Below are 20,471 nucleotides of genomic sequence, written 5' to 3'. Positions count from 1 at the left end.
CTGTGACAGAGTTCCGCTGGTGCTTGGCTGTGACAGAGTTCCGCTGGTGCTTGGCTGTGACAGAGTTCCGCTGGTGCTTGGCTGTGACAGAGTTCCGCTGGTGCTTGGCTGTGACAGAGTTCCGCTGGTGCTTGGCTGTGACAGAGTTCCGCTGGTGCTTGGCTGTGACAGAGTTCCGCTGGTGCTTGGCTGTGACAGAGTTCCGCTGGTGCTTGGCTGTGACAGAGTTCCGCTGGTGCTTGGCTGTGACAGAGTTCCGCTGGTGCTTGGCTGTGACAGAGTTCCGCTGGTGCTTGGCTGTGACAGAGTTCCGCTGGTGCTTGGCTGTGACAGAGTTCCGCTGGTGCTTGGCTGTGACAGAGTTCCGCTGGTGCTTGGCTGTGACAGAGTTCCGCTGGTGCTTGGCTGTGACAGAGTTCCGCTGGTGCTTGGCTGTGACAGAGTTCCGCTGGTGCTTGGCTGTGACAGAGTTCCGCTGGTGCTTGGCTGTGACAGAGTTCCGCTGGTGCTTGGCTGTGACAGAGTTCCGCTGGTGCTTGGCTGTGACAGAGTTCCGCTGGTGCTTGGCTGTGACAGAGTTCCGCTGGTGCTTGGCTGTGACAGAGTTCCGCTGGTGCTTGGCTGTGACAGAGTTCCGCTGGTGCTTGGCTGTGACAGAGTTCCGCTGGTGCTTGGTTGTGACAGAGTTCCGCTGGTGCTTGGCTGTGACAGAGTTCCGCTGGTGCTTGGCTGTGACAGAGTTCCGCTGGTGCTTGGCTGTGACAGAGTTCCGCTGGTGCTTGGCTGTGACAGAGTTCCGCTGGTGCTTGGCTGTGACAGAGTTCCGCTGGTGCTTGGTTGTGACAGAGTTCCGCTGGTGCTTGGCTGTGACAGAGTTCCGCTGGTGCTTGGCTGTGACAGAGTTCCGCTGGTGCTTGGCTGTGACAGAGTTCCGCTGGTGCTTGGCTGTGACAGAGTTCCGCTGGTGCTTGGCTGTGACAGAGTTCCGCTGGTTTTTGGTTGTGACAGAGTTCCGCTGGTGCTTGGTTGTGACAGAGTTCCGTTGGTGCTTGGCTGTGACAGAGTTCCGCTGGTGCTTGGCTGTGACAGAGTTCCGCTGGTGCTTGGCTGTGACAGAGTTCCGCTGGTGCTTGGCTGTGACAGAGTTCCGCTGGTGCTTGGCTGTGACAGAGTTCCGCTGGTGCTTGGCTGTGACAGAGTTCCGCTGGTGCTTGGCTGTGACAGAGTTCCGCTGGTGCTTGGCTGTGACAGAGTTCCGCTGGTGCTTGGCTGTGACAGAGTTCCGCTGGTGCTTGGCTGTGACAGAGTTCCGCTGGTGCTTGGCTGTGACAGAGTTCCGCTGGTGCTTGGCTGTGACAGAGTTCCGCTGGTGCTTGGCTGTGACAGAGTTCCGCTGGTGCTTGGCTGTGACAGAGTTCCGCTGGTGCTTGGCTGTGACAGAGTTCCGCTGGTGCTTGGTTGTGACAGAGTTCCGCTGGTGCTTGGTTGTGACAGAGTTCCGCTGGTGCTTGGCTGTGACAGAGTTCCGCTGGTGCTTGGCTGTGACAGAGTTCCGCTGGTGCTTGGTTGTGACAGAGTTCCGCTGGTGCTTGGCTGTGACAGAGTTCCGCTGGTGCTTGGCTGTGACAGAGTTCCGCTGGTGCTTGGCTGTGACAATTCTCTTAAAGTCAGTCTCCCTACTTGGTTGCGTAAATTTTTAGGCACTTTATTTCGCGGATATTTAGTCATTGCTCTTGAATTTTTTTCTTGAAATAAAGATTTAACGACTTTTTGAGCCTTCGAATTGGATTTACGTCGCTGGGTCTTTTGTGATTTCAACTTTGGTGTGGCAAGGATTGGCGAGAGTGTTCGACCAGAAGTGTTGATAGAATCAATGGAATTTTGGGCGAGGGTGTTTGTTGGAGTAGAGGAAAGAGTGCCAGTCGGTGCACGAACTGCAGCACACATTTGTAACATTAGATTGTAACATTTGTAACATATGGAGGCGTGTGGATTTAGTCAATTAGTAAGTTGGTTTGTAATTTCGTGGTGAATTGTGAATAATATACTTATCAGCGTAATGGTAGGGTTTTTAACATCCCAGATTGCTAAATGATCGTTTACATTCTTGAACTTGTACGTGTATTTAATAATCAGTTTTTAAGTTATGTTTATGTGGTATTTTGTGTTCACTTATTATATTTGTTGATTGCTTTGCTTCAATATTTTTATGGCTGTTTTAGGGAGCTTTCAAAGATTTCTCAAAAGTTATTTTTACGTTATGTTTAATCCTTATATTGTGGATATTTGTACAAACCTATTTGCATTTTAAGTAAAATCTATTTTTTTTCTTCTGAAACCTCTTTTCTATCCTCGCCTTCTTTTGTCTCTCAGGAGTGACATGGTCTACATTATCTGGCTCGGCTCTATAACTTTTATAATTTATTTACTACTCTTTTTTTTCTTGCATGCAATATACCAGAAATTTTGGTAGTGTCATACTTTTAGGAAATTAAATCATGGTACTAGCATCCCTGGCTTGTGTTTTGGGATATATATATACACATATACATACACACACATACATATAGCTTCACATTCTGGTAGCTGGGCTATAATATTGAACTACAGTGGCAATGGCATAAAATATTTACACATCAACCCCTAGCATATTTTTTAACAGTATTCTGTGAGTTCACAGGGATTAAGTTGTTCTAGTGCATTGTGGGTATCACTCAGGCGTTGATTCGTGAGAGGGATGTACAAGGGCGTCGCCAGCCGATGGCCAGCCGATGGCCTAGGGGGGGAGGGGGGGCAAGTTGTGGGAAAAGTGTGTATTTTTTTGCATTTGGCTACATTTTTTTGAATCTTCAGGGCTCTAGCGGGGGGCAGCTGCCCCCCCTACCCCCCCCCCCCTTGGCGACGCCCTTGGGGATGTACACGAATGATCTAACATGAATTGTATCATATTTTCAGTGTGTTATCTTCATTAAGCATACCATATTTGTAACACTGTATGTCTTATAATGTACCATGATATGAATCATGTACACTTTCCCCTCCCCCCTCGTAAAAGGCCTAACTTAACTTTAAAAAAAAAAACATTTTTCACCAATATTTTGTTCTTTGTCTACCTCATTTAAATCCTCACTTTCCAATTTTGTGTTTGGCCATGTGGCTGATGGACCTCGAAATCAGAGCTTGCGATGATGGCTCGACACCCACCGACTCCATCCTCTGGAGTTTATAAAACTTAAAATAAATCACGCAGCTACAATAGTACTTCCCTGCGTTGGTACCTACACTATTTGAAATCCATCATGGCCAACACCTGCAGTCGACACTAGTGCTGCCTAGCAGCGAACACTGAAATGACTATGGCAGCCATGACGTCAAGCAAGATGACACGCGACAGCAGAAGATCGCAGCAGATGATACTTGGGTCGGCGAGAGGAGGGCATCTGTAATTTCTCCCTTTGAACACCCTTCAGAGAGCTTCTTCGAAGTAATTTTATAAGTAAATGAAATTTTTTTTTAATTGCTTGACTGGTAATTGGTTTGTGTCTTTGTTTGTCCTGGCATCACGCCGAAATCAATACATTGTTTACAATAATTTAACATTTTGAATGATAAAGCACCAAAATAAAAAATTAAATAAAAGGTTTCTTAATTCCCTAAGCGGCAACATCAATAATATTAAATTTAAGTAATGATAAATATTAATGTTATACAATTTTTATTTAACTATATACATTTTAAAACTATAATAACATTTTTTTTAAATATTTTAGAAGTTCTTTAAACAAAAGTGCTACGAATTACTTCGTAATTAATTTATAAAACCGGGAAACTTGAAGAATAACATTTGAATTAAAATGCCTAATATAAAATAACACGTTTTTTTATTTTCGCGTAACCGGTATTCCCTCCGCCCAAAAATAAATAATTTTTATTTTGAGGGTGAAAGAAATAGGTTCTCATTTAATATTTTTATTACTACACATATTTGTGTTAAACTATATATACATCAATTTTTTGCCACTTAAAATTTTAATTAATAACAACTTTATTTTAAGGATTAAAATTGATTTTACAAAAGCCATATGTTTAGTAAATTCAATTTTATTAATATTTTAGATTTAGAAAATATTCAAAGGTTATATATATAGAAAACATAATAATGGCATTTATTTTAATTAATTAACTTCCCTACATATATCTAACTCAGTTTCTTTATTTCAAACAATACTTGTAACTTTACATAATTTTAACACAAGCTAAATAAAACACAGTTTATGTATCCGTGGCTAATCTTGATTTAACTTTTTCTCTCCAGGAAGTTCGTCAACATAGCCCTTATAGCAACCTACTACAGCGCCTTATGTGTCTACATAGTATTCATAGCTACCTCTGTCAAACAGGTAAGATATTTATATGGTGAATAATTTTTATGCTTTCCGACAAAAAAATGTCTAAATAATTAACTTCGGAACACTGCAAAGAAGTAACACGCGCGGTTGCTTTGCGGCGAGCAAAACCTCGGCGGACTGCTGACTCTAAGCGGCGAAATTCCAGAAGGTCTTAAGTTTATATTTAAGCAAGACAACTAAAGGGATGTGTGAGTACCAGAAAATGTAAAAAAAAAAAAAAAAACCTCTGAACTGAAATACACGTCAATCACTTTAGTTTTCGACCCTAATGAGGCGAGTACCTTATACAAGCTTTTGAATCTCTGACCAATTTCCTATACGAAACACATTTAATAAGACTCCAGATAAAAATATTTGGCGGCAAAAAAAAAGGTCAAATAGCGAACATCAAGCTTTTATTTGCTTGGTTAAAATATGTAAACATACAGTAGGAGAAATGTAACTCCTTTAAATACTAAAAAAAATTATAATTATATTAATTAAGGATAAATTTAGGAAAATGGCAGAATTTGTTAGATATTATACATTTTTTACAAAAAAACTAGACCCTAATTAAATGATAAAACAATAAAATATGAATAAATTAAAATATATAACTTTGGAGCATTAAATATTTGAAAACAATGCAAAATTTAACAAAATGTTATCAATAGGGGAACACGCGGAATCTGGACTGTACAAATGATAATGCAAATTAGGGTAATCAATCACTGTTAACCCTCTACATCCACCGAACAACCACTAATCATTCTAAATTTTGTTATAATTGTTTCAGTCCTCCTCCCCTCCTGAGGTCATCACCCCCCCCCCCCCCCCCCCGCCCCCGGCCACAGCTGCTAAATTTGTAATTAGCTAATTATTTTTATGGTGTGATTAAATTGTATTATTCTTGATTGTTCTATCTGGCACGTGTGCTCCAACCCCTTTCCTCCCACTTCTGTTTCCCACCAATCTCTTGTTCCATGCCCCTCTGATGTTAGCTGATAAGTGGAAAGGTGTGTGTCGCTGGTGTGTTGTCCGGCCATCTTGAACGTAAAGTTCAAGTTGAAAGGCTGGAAGGTAGGTAGCGCCACAGTCGCTGGTGGCAGACTGGCCGGGGCTCAAACCACGATCACTCCTGTGTGGCGATCTGTCCACCCACGCAATTTAAGAGTAAAAAGTAAATGAGTCATATAAAAGTATAAATGAATGGAAATTAAAATTATAAAGTTATTATTTGTGTGCTGGGGGAAAAGGGGAATGTAATAAATAGGAAAGGAAGGGAAGGGAATGGGAGGGGAAGAAAAGGGAAGAAGGATGATGTCGGAAGGGATGGGGATATGATTAGGGAGGGGGTTAGTTTATCAAGTGGGAATTCAGTCATGAAGGTATTCAAATTAATGGTTTTGAATGTATCAATTAGGAGCACTATACATGTAATATCAGCAATGCCTTAGTAACTCGGCGCCTGGGTTTAGCATATGTAGTTTCAGAAATAGTGGGCAGAATGCGATAGTGTCCTATTTTTAGTGGCATTACTAACCGCAAGGATGTAACGCATTAAATTTCTGAAATTGCAGCCAAAGCGTACCACATATAGCAAATTTTTTTTTATTTAAATTATATTAATTAATTTTGTATTTTAATTTTTCTCGATTATCTAGCATAAAAAACGGATTTTCAAGATGGCGGCCGAAACGAAAATTACAACAATGTTGTCATAATTCAAAATGGTGGCCATGATATCTCAACTGTCAAGCTTATGACCTCGGTGGTTTAAAGCTGCTTGCCCATGGGGAATTTCAGCCACTTTGAGGACTTTTTTTTAAAGCTTGAGTATTTTGAGGTTTTTCAAATTCCAAATTGTTGAATTTTTTGCGTTTCCCCCCCTTGAAATGGGGAAATTCTTATTTGTCTGAATTTTTAAATATTTTGGCGGAATTGTTTCCCTGAAAACTGGACATTTTGGCGGATTTTGGCAAATTTTTTGTCTTTTTGGCAATTTCTGGCTAAATATGAAGGTGAAGGTCATCCAATATGGCTGCCGTGTCGTCATAATCCAAGATGGCGGACATCGGCGCCGCCTTCACACTCAGAACCCAGGCGCTGGACCGGCCAACCTGCGGTAGTAATGTTTTTAATTATTTTTACACATTATTTGGATCAGGATAATATATTGAAATGTGATTGAAATATTTATGTTTACGTTTTTGTCTGCAATTCGGGCTTGTAAATAATTTATCTAAATAAGAGCTTGGTATGTATAAAAACATTTTTATATTTTTCTCCTGTGTTAGAGGAAGTGGATATCGCCAAGACCATAGTAGGAATGGGAAAAAAAAGGTGGGGGGGGGGGGGCAGAATAAGATAAGAGTTATTATCAAAGGCAACGTGGGAATAAACCACCAAAAGAGGCGCCAAAAAGTGCCAGTGAAGGGATGCGACAGTACACGTTGCGGAAGAACAATTTTTTTTTAATTTGAGGTCATAACCGCATTCTCAATATTATTATCTCTTGTTAAATAAAATTATACTAATAATTTATCTCTTTTTATTTCAGACTTCCTTAAAAGCAACTCCGTGATTACTTCTTCTTTGGCTGGTAATGATTTCAGTTTTTAAGTATAAGAAATCCAATGCTTGCCTTAACGATGTGTTAATTTTTTTTTTCTTCTTCAGGTGATTGACTTCCATTTCCCAGAGCATGAACTGAACATCCGGCTGTACATACTGATGGTGATGCCGTTCCTCTATGGTCTGGGCCTCATCAGGAACCTCAAGTACCTCGTGCCGTTTTCTGCAATGGCCAACATCTTCATCTTCGTCGGGTTCTGCATCACCCTGTACTACATGTTCACGGGCGAGCAGGCGACCAGCCAAGTCAGACTCATCACGCACGACATCACGACTATCCCTGCCTTCCTCAGCACAGTCATCTTCGCCATGGAAGGCATCGGTGTTGTAAGTATACGACCACGAGCATCCCAGATCCTTAGCTACTCTCATACGGTAAACAACTAATTTCATTTGGCAAAACAGCGATAACTCTGTTTTAAATTTTTTGAATATAGATAACTTATTATTAGAGACCGGAAAAATTCGCGGGTTCAATGACATTCAGGTTAGACTCCAATATCATCTACACACTCGGGCAAATGCCAACTGTTCATTGGCTGCTGGCTTGTGAGTCGTCTCGACTGGGTGACCTGTGATTCGACACTTCTATGGTGGAGGGTCTCTAATTGGCCCACTGTTCTCCAGATTAACAGTGGACCAATGGCAGAAGCAGCACTTAAGGTGTAATTATTTGAATTTTTTCAAAACACGAAATGAAAAAGCGAATTTTTCAGGTCTCTACTTATTATTAATGTTGAATGTTTGTATGACACCATTAGAAGTGTTCTGGCCTCTTGCAAGGGTGCAGAAACCCTGCAGTGCAGATAAGTCCACACGGCGTGCACATACTACTGTCGGCTTGCAAGAGGCCTCGCCATATGCCGCACTCAGTGACAGCTGGCCGGCTTGCTGACTACAATCCTCATATATAACTGTAGGCAATAACTGACTGACAAGTGTGTAGGTAATCGCTTACCTCTCTTTCGTACCTACAACACTAATAGCAAGGTGAAAGGAAGTGAAAAGAATTTTTAATTTTTAATAACAAGTTTAAGAATTAGTTAAATTCACGGAAAAGGAGTGAACAATTGATGGTGAACAAAACCAATATTCGTTTGGAAGAAATAAAATAAAGATTGAGCATACCAATCAGAGTATTCAAAATTTAAGTGAATTAACCAGTCAGAATATTCAAAGATTAAGTGAAAAAATCGGCTAGATGAACTGGGCTAGAAAATATACAACATAGTATTAAATTATTGCAGTCTGTATTTTACAAAAAAAAGAGTGAATTAAGAAAATTACAGGAACATATCCATATAACTATTCTGGTCACTAAGGCAGAATTCGTAGGACAGAGAGAAGAAATCAGTAGAAATATGTAGTGAGTCCGAGAGCAATTGACAATTAGTTTCTCGGAAGTAGAAAACCAAATAAAGGTTTTAATAAGTACACGAGTTGAGAGCAGAAATATAATCTAAGAAGAGGTCCAAACTACATATCTTGGACAGGCATGTATAAAGTAGGTGGGTCAAAGTAAAAAGGCAGCTCATATTGTGCGTGGACAAGAATCGAAAAAAAAAAAAATCCAAAGAGTGACTCGCGTAAACCAACAGTTAGAACAACTGGAATGAACGATTATTGACCTACGAGTAACTGACCGCAATCCAAGGCAGGAAACATGAACAAAGATGGGTCCTACAACTAACGTAACAAATCAAACTAAAGAAAGGGTAAGTCATCGTAAGTCATATATTGCAATCAGTAACAGTAGATAGAAATAGAGAAGTCTGGGACAATGTATTTCTTATGGGACTACGTCTTGATGACTTGTTGGCTTGTCAATCGTGAGGAATCGGCTATGTTCGGGCGTGTCCGCCACTCGTTGACTAAGATCAGGACCTCGTCGACCATCTTAGATGACTCCACATCCGCCATCTTGGAATACACATTTTAGGAAAATCTGTAATTATTTAGCTAGAAATTCGGGAAAAAAATTCGCTTATTAAAATAACTATATATTCGATCTATTTCTGTGATTGGTTCGATCCTTGTTCGATGCAAAAATTGTAATTTCAGGTAAAAAAATATTTATTCAATAATCTATACTTAATATTATAAAGCTGAAGAGTTTGTTTGTTTGATTGTTTGAACGCGCTAATCTCAGGAACCACTGGTCCAATTTGAAAAATTCTTTCAGTGTTGGATAGTAAATTTATTGAGGAAGGCTATAGGCTATATTATATTATAAATAACATTAGGGATTCTTACTAAACGTCCAATTTAGAATCAAATGCGTTGGAGGGGGTTAGATACAACATGCAGTACACGTACGAAGTGTGTGTTGACAATGCCGCAGGTGCCTATTAACATTGTTGCCACACACTAGATGCCTTATCATTCTTAATTTTCCCATACAAGTAAAAAAACACCCGTGTGATATTAACAACGAAGCAATCAGTACCCTCATATAGAATACATATAGATAGTGTGAGGTATATATGTAGATATAAAGAGATAAATACAGATAGAGAGATACATAGATATATAGGACTATAGATGTAGATAGAGATAAATATATATTTAGAGAAATGGATAGATTATTTGTATATGTGTAACTACTTCAAACATATTACAAAACAAAACTGAATAAGGCATTGCAATGCATGCCGAGCATTAGCTAGATAATGGAATCTTTTCAATATTAATAATCCCTTAATTTTCAGTTTTTTTTATCAATATTGCTTTATAGAGTCTAGATTACATACAGACCAGGTAAATAACTATATACTGACAGAACAACGTCTGTCGGGATCTGAAAGTGATATAAATTATTTTGCACACTTGACATTCAAATTAAGAAGACAATTACTAACTACATCTGATCTCTAAACAGTTCTCCTTCACCCTGTGTTCAGCCCGGCAACGCTGGGTACTGCAGCTAGTATATGATAAAAAAAATACCTAAAAGAGGCATAAATTCCTTGTCTACCAGCCTCTAATTGAGTCGATCGATTCTTGTCCATTGTTCGATCCTTGACGAACGCAAAAAAATTAATTTTACCTGAAAATCACTTATTTAATAAAACATCATTAAAAAATCCTGTTCGGCTACCTCAAGTGCAACAACAGTACCAACGAGTGTGTGTTTCTCCTTGTTTTGTGCAGGTTATGCCCCTGGAGAACAGCATGAGGAACCCCAGTCACTTCCTGGGCTGCCCGGGTGTTCTCAACATAGGCATGACATGCGTGGTCCTCCTGTATGCAGTCATTGGGCTGTTCGGCTACCTCAAGTACAGCAACAGTACCAACGAGTGTGTGTTTCTCCTTGTTTTGTGCAGGTTATGCCGCTGGAGAACAGCATGAGGAACCCCAGTCACTTCCTGGACTGCCCGGGGGTTCTCAACATAGGCATGACATGCGTGGTCCTTCTGTATGCAGTCATTGGGCTGTTCGGCTACCTCAAGTATGGCAACAGTACCAACGAGTGTGTGTTTCTCCTTGTTTTGTGCAGGTTATGCCGCTGGAGAACAGCATGAGGAACCCCAGTCACTTCCTGGGCTGCCCGGGTGTTCTCAACATAGGCATGACATGCGTGGTCCTCCTGTATGCAGTCATTGGGCTGTTCGGCTACCTCAAGTACAGCAACAGTACCAACGAGTGTGTGTTTCTCCTTGTTTTGTGCAGGTTATGCCCCTGGAGAACAGCATGAGGAACCCCAGTCACTTCCTGGGCTGCCCGGGGGTTCTCAACATAGGCATGACATGCGTGGTCCTTCTGTATGCAGTCATTGGGCTGTTCGGCTACCTCAAGTACGGCAACAGTACCAACGAGTGTGTGTTTCTCCTTGTTTTGTGCAGGTTATGCCCCTGGAGAACAGCATGAGGAACCCCAGCCACTTCCTGGGCTGCCCGGGTGTTCTCAACATAGGCATGACATGCGTGGTCCTCCTGTATGCAGTCATTGGGCTGTTCGGCTACCTCAAGTACAGCAACAGTACCAACGAGTGTGTGTTTCTCCTTGTTTTGTGCAGGTTATGCCGCTGGAGAACAGCATGAGGAACCCCAGTCACTTCCTGGACTGCCCGGGGGTTCTCAACATAGGCATGACATGCGTGGTCCTCCTGTATGCAGTCATTCGGCTGTTCGGCTACCTCAAGTACAGCAACAGTACCAACGAGTGTGTGTTTCTCCTTGTTTTGTGCAGGTTATGCCGCTGGAGAACAGCATGAGGAACCCCAGTCACTTCCTGGGCTGCCCGGGTGTTCTCAACATAGGCATGACATGCGTGGTCCTCCTGTATGCAGTCATTGGGCTGTTCGGCTACCTCAAGTACAGCAACAGTACCAACGAGTGTGTGTTTCTCCTTGTTTTGTGCAGGTTATGCCCCTGGAGAACAGCATGAGGAACCCCAGTCACTTCCTGGGCTGCCCGGGTGTTCTCAACATAGGCATGACATGCGTGGTCCTCCTGTATGCAGTCATTGGGCTGTTCGGCTACCTCAAGTACAGCAACAGTACCAACGAGTGTGTGTTTCTCCTTGTTTTGTGCAGGTTATGCCCCTGGAGAACAGCATGAGGAACCCCAGTCACTTCCTGGGCTGCCCGGGGGTTCTCAACATAGGCATGACATGCGTGGTCCTTCTGTATGCAGTCATTGGGCTGTTCTGCTACCTCAAGTACAGCAACAGTACCAACGAGTGTGTGTTTCTCCTTGTTTTGTGCAGGTTATGCCCCTGGAGAACAGCATGAGGAACCCCAGTCACTTCCTGGGCTGCCCGGGTGTTCTCAACATAGGCATGACATGCGTGGTCCTTCTGTATGCAGTCATTGGGCTGTTCGGCTACCTCAAGTACAGCAACAGTACCAACGAGTGTGTGTTTCTCCTTGTTTTGTGCAGGTGATGCCGCTGGAGAACAGCATGAGGAACCCCAGTCACTTCCTGGGCTGCCCGGGTGTTCTCAACATAGGCATGACATCCGTGGTCCTTCTGTATGCAGTCATTGGGCTGTTCGGCTACCTCAAGTACAGCAACAGTACCAACGAGTGTGTGTTTCTCCTTGTTTTGTGCAGGTGATGCCGCTGGAGAACAGCATGAGGAACCCCAGTCACTTCCTGGGCTGCCCGGGTGTTCTCAACATAGGCATGACATGCGTGGTCCTCCTGTATGCAGTCATTAGGCTGTTCGGCTACCTCAAGTACAGCAACAGTACCAACGAGTGTGTGTTTCTCCTTGTTTTGTGCAGGTTATGCCGCTGGAGAACAGCATGAGGAACCCCAGTCACTTCCTGGGCTGCCCGGGTGTTCTCAACATAGGCATGACATGCGTGGTCCTCCTGTATGCAGTCATTGGGCTGTTCGGCTACCTCAAGTACAGCAACAGTACCAACGAGTGTGTGTTTCTCCTTGTTTTGTGCAGGTGATGCCGCTGGAGAACAGCATGAGGAACCCCAGTCACTTCCTGGGCTGCCCGGGTGTTCTCAACATAGGCATGACATGCGTGGTCCTTCTGTATGCAGTCATTGGGCTGTTCGGCTACCTCAAGTACAGCAACAGTACCAACGAGTGTGTGTTTCTCCTTGTTTTGTGCAGGTGATGCCGCTGGAGAACAGCATGAGGAACCCCAGTCACTTCCTGGGCTGCCCGGGTGTTCTCAACATAGGCATGACATCCGTGGTCCTTCTGTATGCAGTCATTGGGCTGTTCGGCTACCTCAAGTACAGCAACAGTACCAACGAGTGTGTGTTTCTCCTTGTTTTGTGCAGGTGATGCCGCTGGAGAACAGCATGAGGAACCCCAGTCACTTCCTGGGCTGCCCGGGTGTTCTCAACATAGGCATGACATGCGTGGTCCTCCTGTATGCAGTCATTGGGCTGTTCGGCTACCTCAAGTACAGCAACAGTACCAACGAGTGTGTGTTTCTCCTTGTTTTGTGCAGGTTATGCCGCTGGAGAACAGCATGAGGAACCCCAGTCACTTCCTGGGCTGCCCGGGTGTTCTCAACATAGGCATGACATGCGTGGTCCTCCTGTATGCAGTCATTGGGCTGTTCGGCTACCTCAAGTACAGCAACAGTACCAACGAGTGTGTGTTTCTCCTTGTTTTGTGCAGGTGATGCCGCTGGAGAACAGCATGAGGAACCCCAGTCACTTCCTGGGCTGCCCGGGTGTTCTCAACATAGGCATGACATGCGTGGTCCTTCTGTATGCAGTCATTGGGCTGTTCGGCTACCTCAAGTACAGCAACAGTACCAACGAGTGTGTGTTTCTCCTTGTTTTGTGCAGGTTATGCCGCTGGAGAACAGCATGAGGAACCCCAGTCACTTCCTGGGCTGCCCGGGTGTTCTCAACATAGGCATGACATGCGTGGTCCTTCTGTATGCAGTCATTGGGCTGTTCGGCTACCTCAAGTACGGCAACAGTACCAACGAGAGTGTGTTTCTCCTTGTTTTGTGCAGGTTATGCCGCTGGAGAACAGCATGAGGAACCGCAGTCACTTCCTGGGCTGCCCGGGTGTTCTCAACATAGGCATGACATGCGTGGTCCTTCTGTATGCAGTCATTGGGCTGTTCGGCTACCTCAAGTACGGCAACAGTACCAACGAGAGTGTGTTTCTCCTTGTTTTGTGCAGGTTATGCCGCTGGAGAACAGCATGAGGAACCGCAGTCACTTCCTGGGCTGCCCGGGAGTTCTCAACATAGGCATGACATGCGTGGTCCTCCTGTATGCAGTCATTGGGCTGTTCGGCTACCTCAAGTACGGCAACAGTACCAACGAGTGTGTGTTTCTCCTTGTTTTGTGCAGGTTATGCCCCTGGAGAACAGCATGAGGAACCCCAGTCACTTCCTGGGCTGCCCTGGGGTTCTCAACATAGGCATGACATGCGTGGTCCTTCTGTATGCAGTCATTGGGCTGTTCGGCTACCTCAAGTACGGCGACGACATCCAAGCCAGCATTTCCCTCAACCTTCCCACGGAAGAGATGTGAGTACAGGCAGCAGATGTTGCAGGTCGTGAGCAATCATATTATTTTTTATATTATTTCAGTTGGAAAAGCTCCTGAGGAAATCATATTTTTGGGTCCAGACTGTGCTTGGTATCAATTCAGTTTCTCAGGTGTGATGATTTTATTAAATTATTATTAGGTAATAAGTAATAAAATGTCATTTTTGATATTATCTTCGAAATATTTGTGCAATGGGAGTGCATGACTTGATGTAAGCTTTTGGACATACGCCATTGCTAAGCACTTTTTCTGTAGAAGAAAACTAAAAAATACAAAAGACAAACACAAATTAAGCAAAAAATTGCTGTTGTCAACAGGATATAAACACTACATAATATTCCATAAAATGAATATTATAACAAAAAAAGAAAAACAAAGAAAAATGGACTAAGGGTACGAAAAAACACCTAAAAAAATTTAGCACAACAGTTGGAACGAGACAAAAACACGACAAAACGAAAAGACGAAACAAACACAATAGATTTCCAAAACAGAAGAGCACGAAAACAAATACAAATGATGACAGTACAAAAATATTGAACCCAAACTGTGTTTTCTATACCATGTGCGTCTCTGCCTAAGGACAGGAGCAGATAGCAGTTCCCGTAACTTAGCTTATTTCTGTTTTGAAAAAACTATTGTGTTTGTTTCGTCTTTTCGTTTTGTCGTGTTTTTTGTCTCGTTTCAACTGTTGTGCTGAATTTTTTTGGGTTCAATATTTTTGTGCTGTCATCATTTGTGTTTTTTTTTTTCGTTCTCTTCTGTTTTGGAAAACTATTGTGTTTGTTTTGTCTTTTCGTTTTTTCGTGTTTTTGTTTCGTTCCAACTGTTGTGCTGAATTTTTTTGGGTGTTTTTTCGTTCCCTTAGTTCATTTTTCTTGGTTTTTCTTTGTTTGTTGACAATATTCCTATTATGGATTATTATGTAGCGTTTATATCCTGTTGACAACTTCAATGATTTGCTTGATTTCTGTTTTTTGTCTTTTGGGTAATTTTTAGTTTTCTTCTACAGAAAAAGTGCTGAGCAATGGCGTATGTCCAAAAGCTTATACCAAGTCGTCATTTTTGATATTTAAAATATCAAAATTTTAATTTTAAAACTTAATAAATTATTTATAATCTACAGTAGGTCTAAATTCATAACCAACATCTGCAATAACAAAAGAATAAACACGAATTTTTAACTTGGGCATATTTTAGTGGTAGGTATGTGACATTTAATTTATGAGTTATTTTAAAACAATATATTATTACTGGGTTTCATATATTTGTACCTTCTGTGTATAAGGATTTTTTTAATATTTTCAGTGAAACACGAGTATCAACTGTCTGTAGACTATGGATATTATGGAAAATTTAAAAACACAACATGCATTTTTGGCATGAACTAGATATTATGTTTTAATATATATTTACCTAAATATTAATTCTGCGAACTTAAAAAAAATATATACTAATTATGGTAATATTTTGTTTTTCAGTCTTGCCCAGGTAGTAAAACTGCTGATAGCTGCAGCCATACTGTTCTCCTACGGTCTTCAGTTCTTCATTCCTTCCGACATCACGTGGCCGATGATAGAGCCTCACGTGAGAGAGAACTGGAGGAATGCGGCGCAGAACAGCTTCAGGATAGCCACCATCACTGCTACAGGTGAGCCACCATCACTGCTACAGGTGAGCCACCATCACTGCTACAGGTGAGCCACCATCACTGCTATAGGTAAGCCACCATCACTGCTAATGGTGAGCCACCATCACTGCTACAGGTGAGCCACCATCACTGCTACAGGTGAGCCACCATCACTGCTACAGGTGAGCCACCATCACTGCTACAGGTGAGCCACCATCACTGCTACAGGTGAGCCACCATCACTGCTACAGGTGAGCCACCGTCACTGCTACAGGTGAGCCACCATCACTGCTACAGGTGAGACACCGTCACTGCTACAGGTGGGCCACCATCACTGCTACAGGTGAGCCACCGTCACTGCTACAGGTGAGCCACCATCACTGCTTCAGGATAGCCACCATCACTGCTACAGATGAGCCACCGTCACTGCTATTTGTGAGCCACCATCACTGCTACAGGTGAGCCACCATCACTGCTACAGGTGAGCCACCATCACAGCTACAGGTGAGCCACCATCACTGCTACAGATGAGCCACCGTCACTGCTATTTGTGAGCCACCATCACTGCTACAGGTGAGCCACCATCACTGCTACAGGTGAGCCACCATCACAGCTACAGGTGAACCACCATCACTGCTACAGGTGAGCCACCATCACTGCTACAGGTGAGCCACCATCACTGCTACAGGTGAGCCACCATCACTGCTATAGGTAAGCCACCATCACTGCTAATGGTGAGCCACCATCACTGCTACAGGTGAGCCACCATCACTGCTACAGGTGAGCCACCATCACTGCTACAGGTGAGCCACCATCACTGCTACAGGTGAGCCACCATCACTGCTACAGGTGAGCCACCATCACTGCTACAGGTGAGCCACCATCACTGCTACAGGTGAGCCACCATCACTGCTACAGGTGAGCCACCATCACTGCTACAGGTGAGCCACCGTCACTGCTACAGGTGAGCCACCATCACTGCTACAGGTGAGACACCGTCACTGCTACAGGTGGGCCACCATCACTGCTACAGGTGAGCCACCATCACTGCTATAGGTAAGCCACCATCACAGCTACAGGTAAGCCACCGTCACTGCTACAGGTGAGCCACCATCACTGCTTCAGGATAGCCACCATCACTGCTACAGATGAGCCACCGTCACTGCTATTTGTGAGCCACCATCACTGCTACAGGTGAGCCACCATCACTGCTACAGGTGAGCCACCATCACAGCTACAGGTGAGCCACCATCACTGCTACAGATGAGCCACCGTCACTGCTATTTGTGAGCCACCATCACTGCTACTGGTGAGCCACCATCACTGCTATAGGTAAGCCACCATCACTGCTATAGGTAAGCCACCATCACTGCTATAGGTGAGCCACCGTCACTGCTATAGGTGAGCCACCATCACTGCTACAGGTGAGACACCGTCACTGCTACAGGTGGGCCACCATCACTGCTACAGGTGAGCCACCGTCACTGCTACAGGTGAGCCACCATCACTGCTTCAGGATAGCCACCATCACTGCTACAGATGAGCCACCGTCACTGCTATTTGTGAGCCACCATCACTGCTACAGGTGAGCCACCATCACTGCTACAGGTGAGCCACCATCACAGCTACAGGTGAGCCACCATCACTGCTACAGATGAGCCACCGTCACTGCTATTTGTGAGCCACCATCACTGCTACAGGTGAGCCACCATCACTGCTACAGGTGAGCCACCATCACAGCTACAGGTGAAACACCATCACTGCTATAGGTGAGCCACCATCACTGCTACAGGTGAGCCACCATCACTGCTACAGGTGAGACACCGTCACTGCTATTTGTGAGCCACCATCACTGCTACAGATGAGCCACCATCACAGCTACAGGTGAGCCACCATCACTGCTACAGGTGAGCCACCATCACTTCTATAGGTGAGCCACCATCACTGCTATAGGTGAGCCACCATCACTGCTACAGGTGAGCCACCATCACTGCTACAGGTGAGACACCGTCACTGCTATTTGTGAGCCACCATCACTGCTATAGGTAAGCCACCATCACTGCTATAGGTAAGCCACCATCACTGCTACAGGTGAGCCACCGTCACTGCTATAGGTAAGCCACCGTCACTGCTACAGGTGAGCCACCGTCACTGCTACAGGTGAGCCACCATCACTGCTATAGGTAAGCCACCATCACAGCTATAGGTAAGCCACCATCACTGCTATAGGTAAGCCACCGTCACTGCTACAGGTGAGCCACCGTCACTGCTACAGGTGAGCCAACGTCACTGCTACAGGTGAGCCACCATCACTGCTATAGGTAAGCCACCATCACTGCTATAGGTAAGCCACCATCACTGCTATAGGTAAGCCACCATCACTGCTACGGGTGAGCCACCGTCACTGCTACAGGTGAGCCACCATCACTGCTACTGGTGAGCCACCATCACTGCTATAGGTAAGCCACCATCACTGCTATAGGTAAGCCACCATCACTGCTATAGGTAAGCCACCATCACTGCTATAGGTAAGCCACCATCACTGCTACGGGTGAGCCACCGTCACTGCTACAGGTGAGCCACCATCACTGCTACAGGTGAGCCACCATCACAGCTACAGGTGAGCCACCGTCACTGCTACAGGTGAGCCACCATCACTGCTATAGGTAAGCCACCATCACTGCTATAGGTAAGCCACCATCACTGCTACAGGTGAGCCACCGTCACTGCTATAGGTAAGCCACCGTCACTGCTACAGGTGAGCCACCGTCACTGCTACAGGTGAGCCACCATCACTGCTATAGGTAAGCCACCATCACTGCTATAGGTAAGCCACCATCACTGCTACAGGTGAGCCACCGTCACTGCTATAGGTAAGCCACCGTCACTGCTACAGGTAAGCCACCATCACTGCTAAAGGTGAGCCACCGTCACTGTTATAGGTGAGCCACCATCACTGCTACAGGTAAGCCACCGTCACTGCTACAGGTGAGCCACCGTCACTGCTACAGGTAAGCCACCATCACTGCTACAGGTGAGCCACCATCACTGCTACAGGTGAGCCACCATCACTGCTTCAGGATAGCCACCATCACTGCTACAGATGAGCCACCGTCACTGCTATTTGTGAGCCACCATCACTGCTACAGGTGAGCCACCATCACTGCTATAGGTAAGCCACCATCACTGCTACAGGTAAGCCACCATCACTGCTACAGGTGAGCCACCGTCACTGCTATAGGTAAGCCACCGTCACTGCTACAGGTGAGCCACCGTCACTGCTACAGGTGAGCCACCATCACTGCTATAGGTAAGCCACCATCACTGCTACAGGTAAGCCACCATCACTGCTACAGGTGAGCCACCGTCACTGCTATAGGTAAGCCACCGTCACTGCTACAGGTTTGCCACCGTCACTGCTACAGGTGAGCCACCATCACTGCTATAGGTAAGCCACCATCACTGCTATAGGTAAGCCACCATCACTGCTACAGGTGAGCCACCGTCACTGCTATAGGTAAGCCACCGTCACTGCTACAGGTAAGCCACCATCACTGCTACAGGTGAGCCACCGTCACTGCTATAGGTAAGCCACCATCACTGCTACAGGTGAGCCACCATCACTGCTATAGGTAAGCCACCATCACTGCTATAGGTAAGCCACCATCACTGCTACAGGTGAGCCACCGTCACTGCTACAAGTGAGCCACCATCACTGCTATAGGTAAGCCACCATCACTGCTACAGGTGAGCCACCATCACTGCTATAGGTGAGCCACCAAAACTGCTATAGGTAAGCCACCATCACTGCTACAGGTGAGCCACCGTCACTGCTATAGGTAAGCCACCGTCACTGCTACAGGTGAGCCACCGTCACTGCTATAGGTGAGCCACCATCACTGCTATAGGTAAGCCACCATCACTGCTACAGGTGAGCCACCGTCACTGCTATAGGTAAGCCACCGTCACTGCTACAAGTAAGCCACCATCACTGCTACAGGTGAGCCACCGTCACTGCTATAGGTGAGCCACCATCACTGCTACAGGTGAGCCACCATCACTGCTATAGGTAAGCCACCATCACTGCTATAGGTAAGCCACCATCACTGCTACAGGTGAGCCACCGTCACTGCTACAGGTGAGCCACCATCACTGCTATAGGTAAGCCACCATCACTGCTACAGGTGAGCCACCATCACTGCTATAGGTAAGCCACCATCACTGCTACAGGTGAGCCACCGTCACTGCTATAGGTAAGCCACCGTCACTGCTACAGGTGAGCCACCGTCACTGCTACAGGTGAGCCACCGTCACTGCTGGGAACACAGCCTGGGCTAGTGGTGCTGAGTGTGTGTGTGTGTGGCAGTGGCGGTGGCGCTGGCGGTGGCGCTGGCGGTGCCGAACCTCGGGCCCATCATCTCGCTGGTGGGAGCCGTGTGCTTCTCCACGCTCGGCCTGCAGTGTCCCGCAGTCATCGACACGGCCACCCACTGGGAGCGCGGCCTGGGTCAGTGGTGCTGATTGTGTGTGTGTGTGTGGCAGTGGCGGTGGCGCTGGCGGTGCCGAACCTCGGGCCCATCATCTCGCTGGTGGGAGCCGTGTGCTTCTCCACGCTCGGCCTGCTGTGTCCCGCGGTCATCGACACGGCCACCCACTGGGAGCGCGGCCTGGGTCAGTGGTGCTGAGTGTGTGTGTGTGTGGCAGTGGCGGTGGCGCTGGCGGTGCCGAACCTCGGGCCCATCATCTCGCTGGTGGGAGCCGTGTGCTTCTCCACGCTCGGCCTGCTGTGTCCCGCAGTCATCGACACGGCCACCCACTGGGAGCGCGGCCTGGGT

The 20,471-nt window shown here is 45.4% G+C and overlaps 1 protein-coding gene across 1 annotated transcript in view; it reads left to right on the top strand.

The window, feature by feature from the left end:
- LOC134538544 (proton-coupled amino acid transporter-like protein pathetic) overlaps positions 1 to 20,471 on the top strand; it is a 101,222-nt gene that overhangs the window by 71,776 nt on the left and 8,975 nt on the right. The window contains exons 6-9 of the mRNA XM_063379959.1: positions 4,316 to 4,400; positions 7,068 to 7,349; positions 13,806 to 13,984; positions 15,488 to 15,657. Of these exons, the coding sequence (XP_063236029.1) occupies positions 4,316 to 4,400; positions 7,068 to 7,349; positions 13,806 to 13,984; positions 15,488 to 15,657 (716 nt within the window). The remainder of the gene's footprint in view (positions 1 to 4,315; positions 4,401 to 7,067; positions 7,350 to 13,805; positions 13,985 to 15,487; positions 15,658 to 20,471) is intronic.

This window comes from Bacillus rossius, chromosome 13 (assembly GCF_032445375.1).
Source record: "Bacillus rossius redtenbacheri isolate Brsri chromosome 13, Brsri_v3, whole genome shotgun sequence".
NCBI classification, from domain to species: domain Eukaryota; kingdom Metazoa; phylum Arthropoda; class Insecta; order Phasmatodea; family Bacillidae; genus Bacillus; species Bacillus rossius.
Note: the sequence above shows the minus strand (reverse complement) of the source record. Positions and strands in the feature narration are given on the sequence as shown.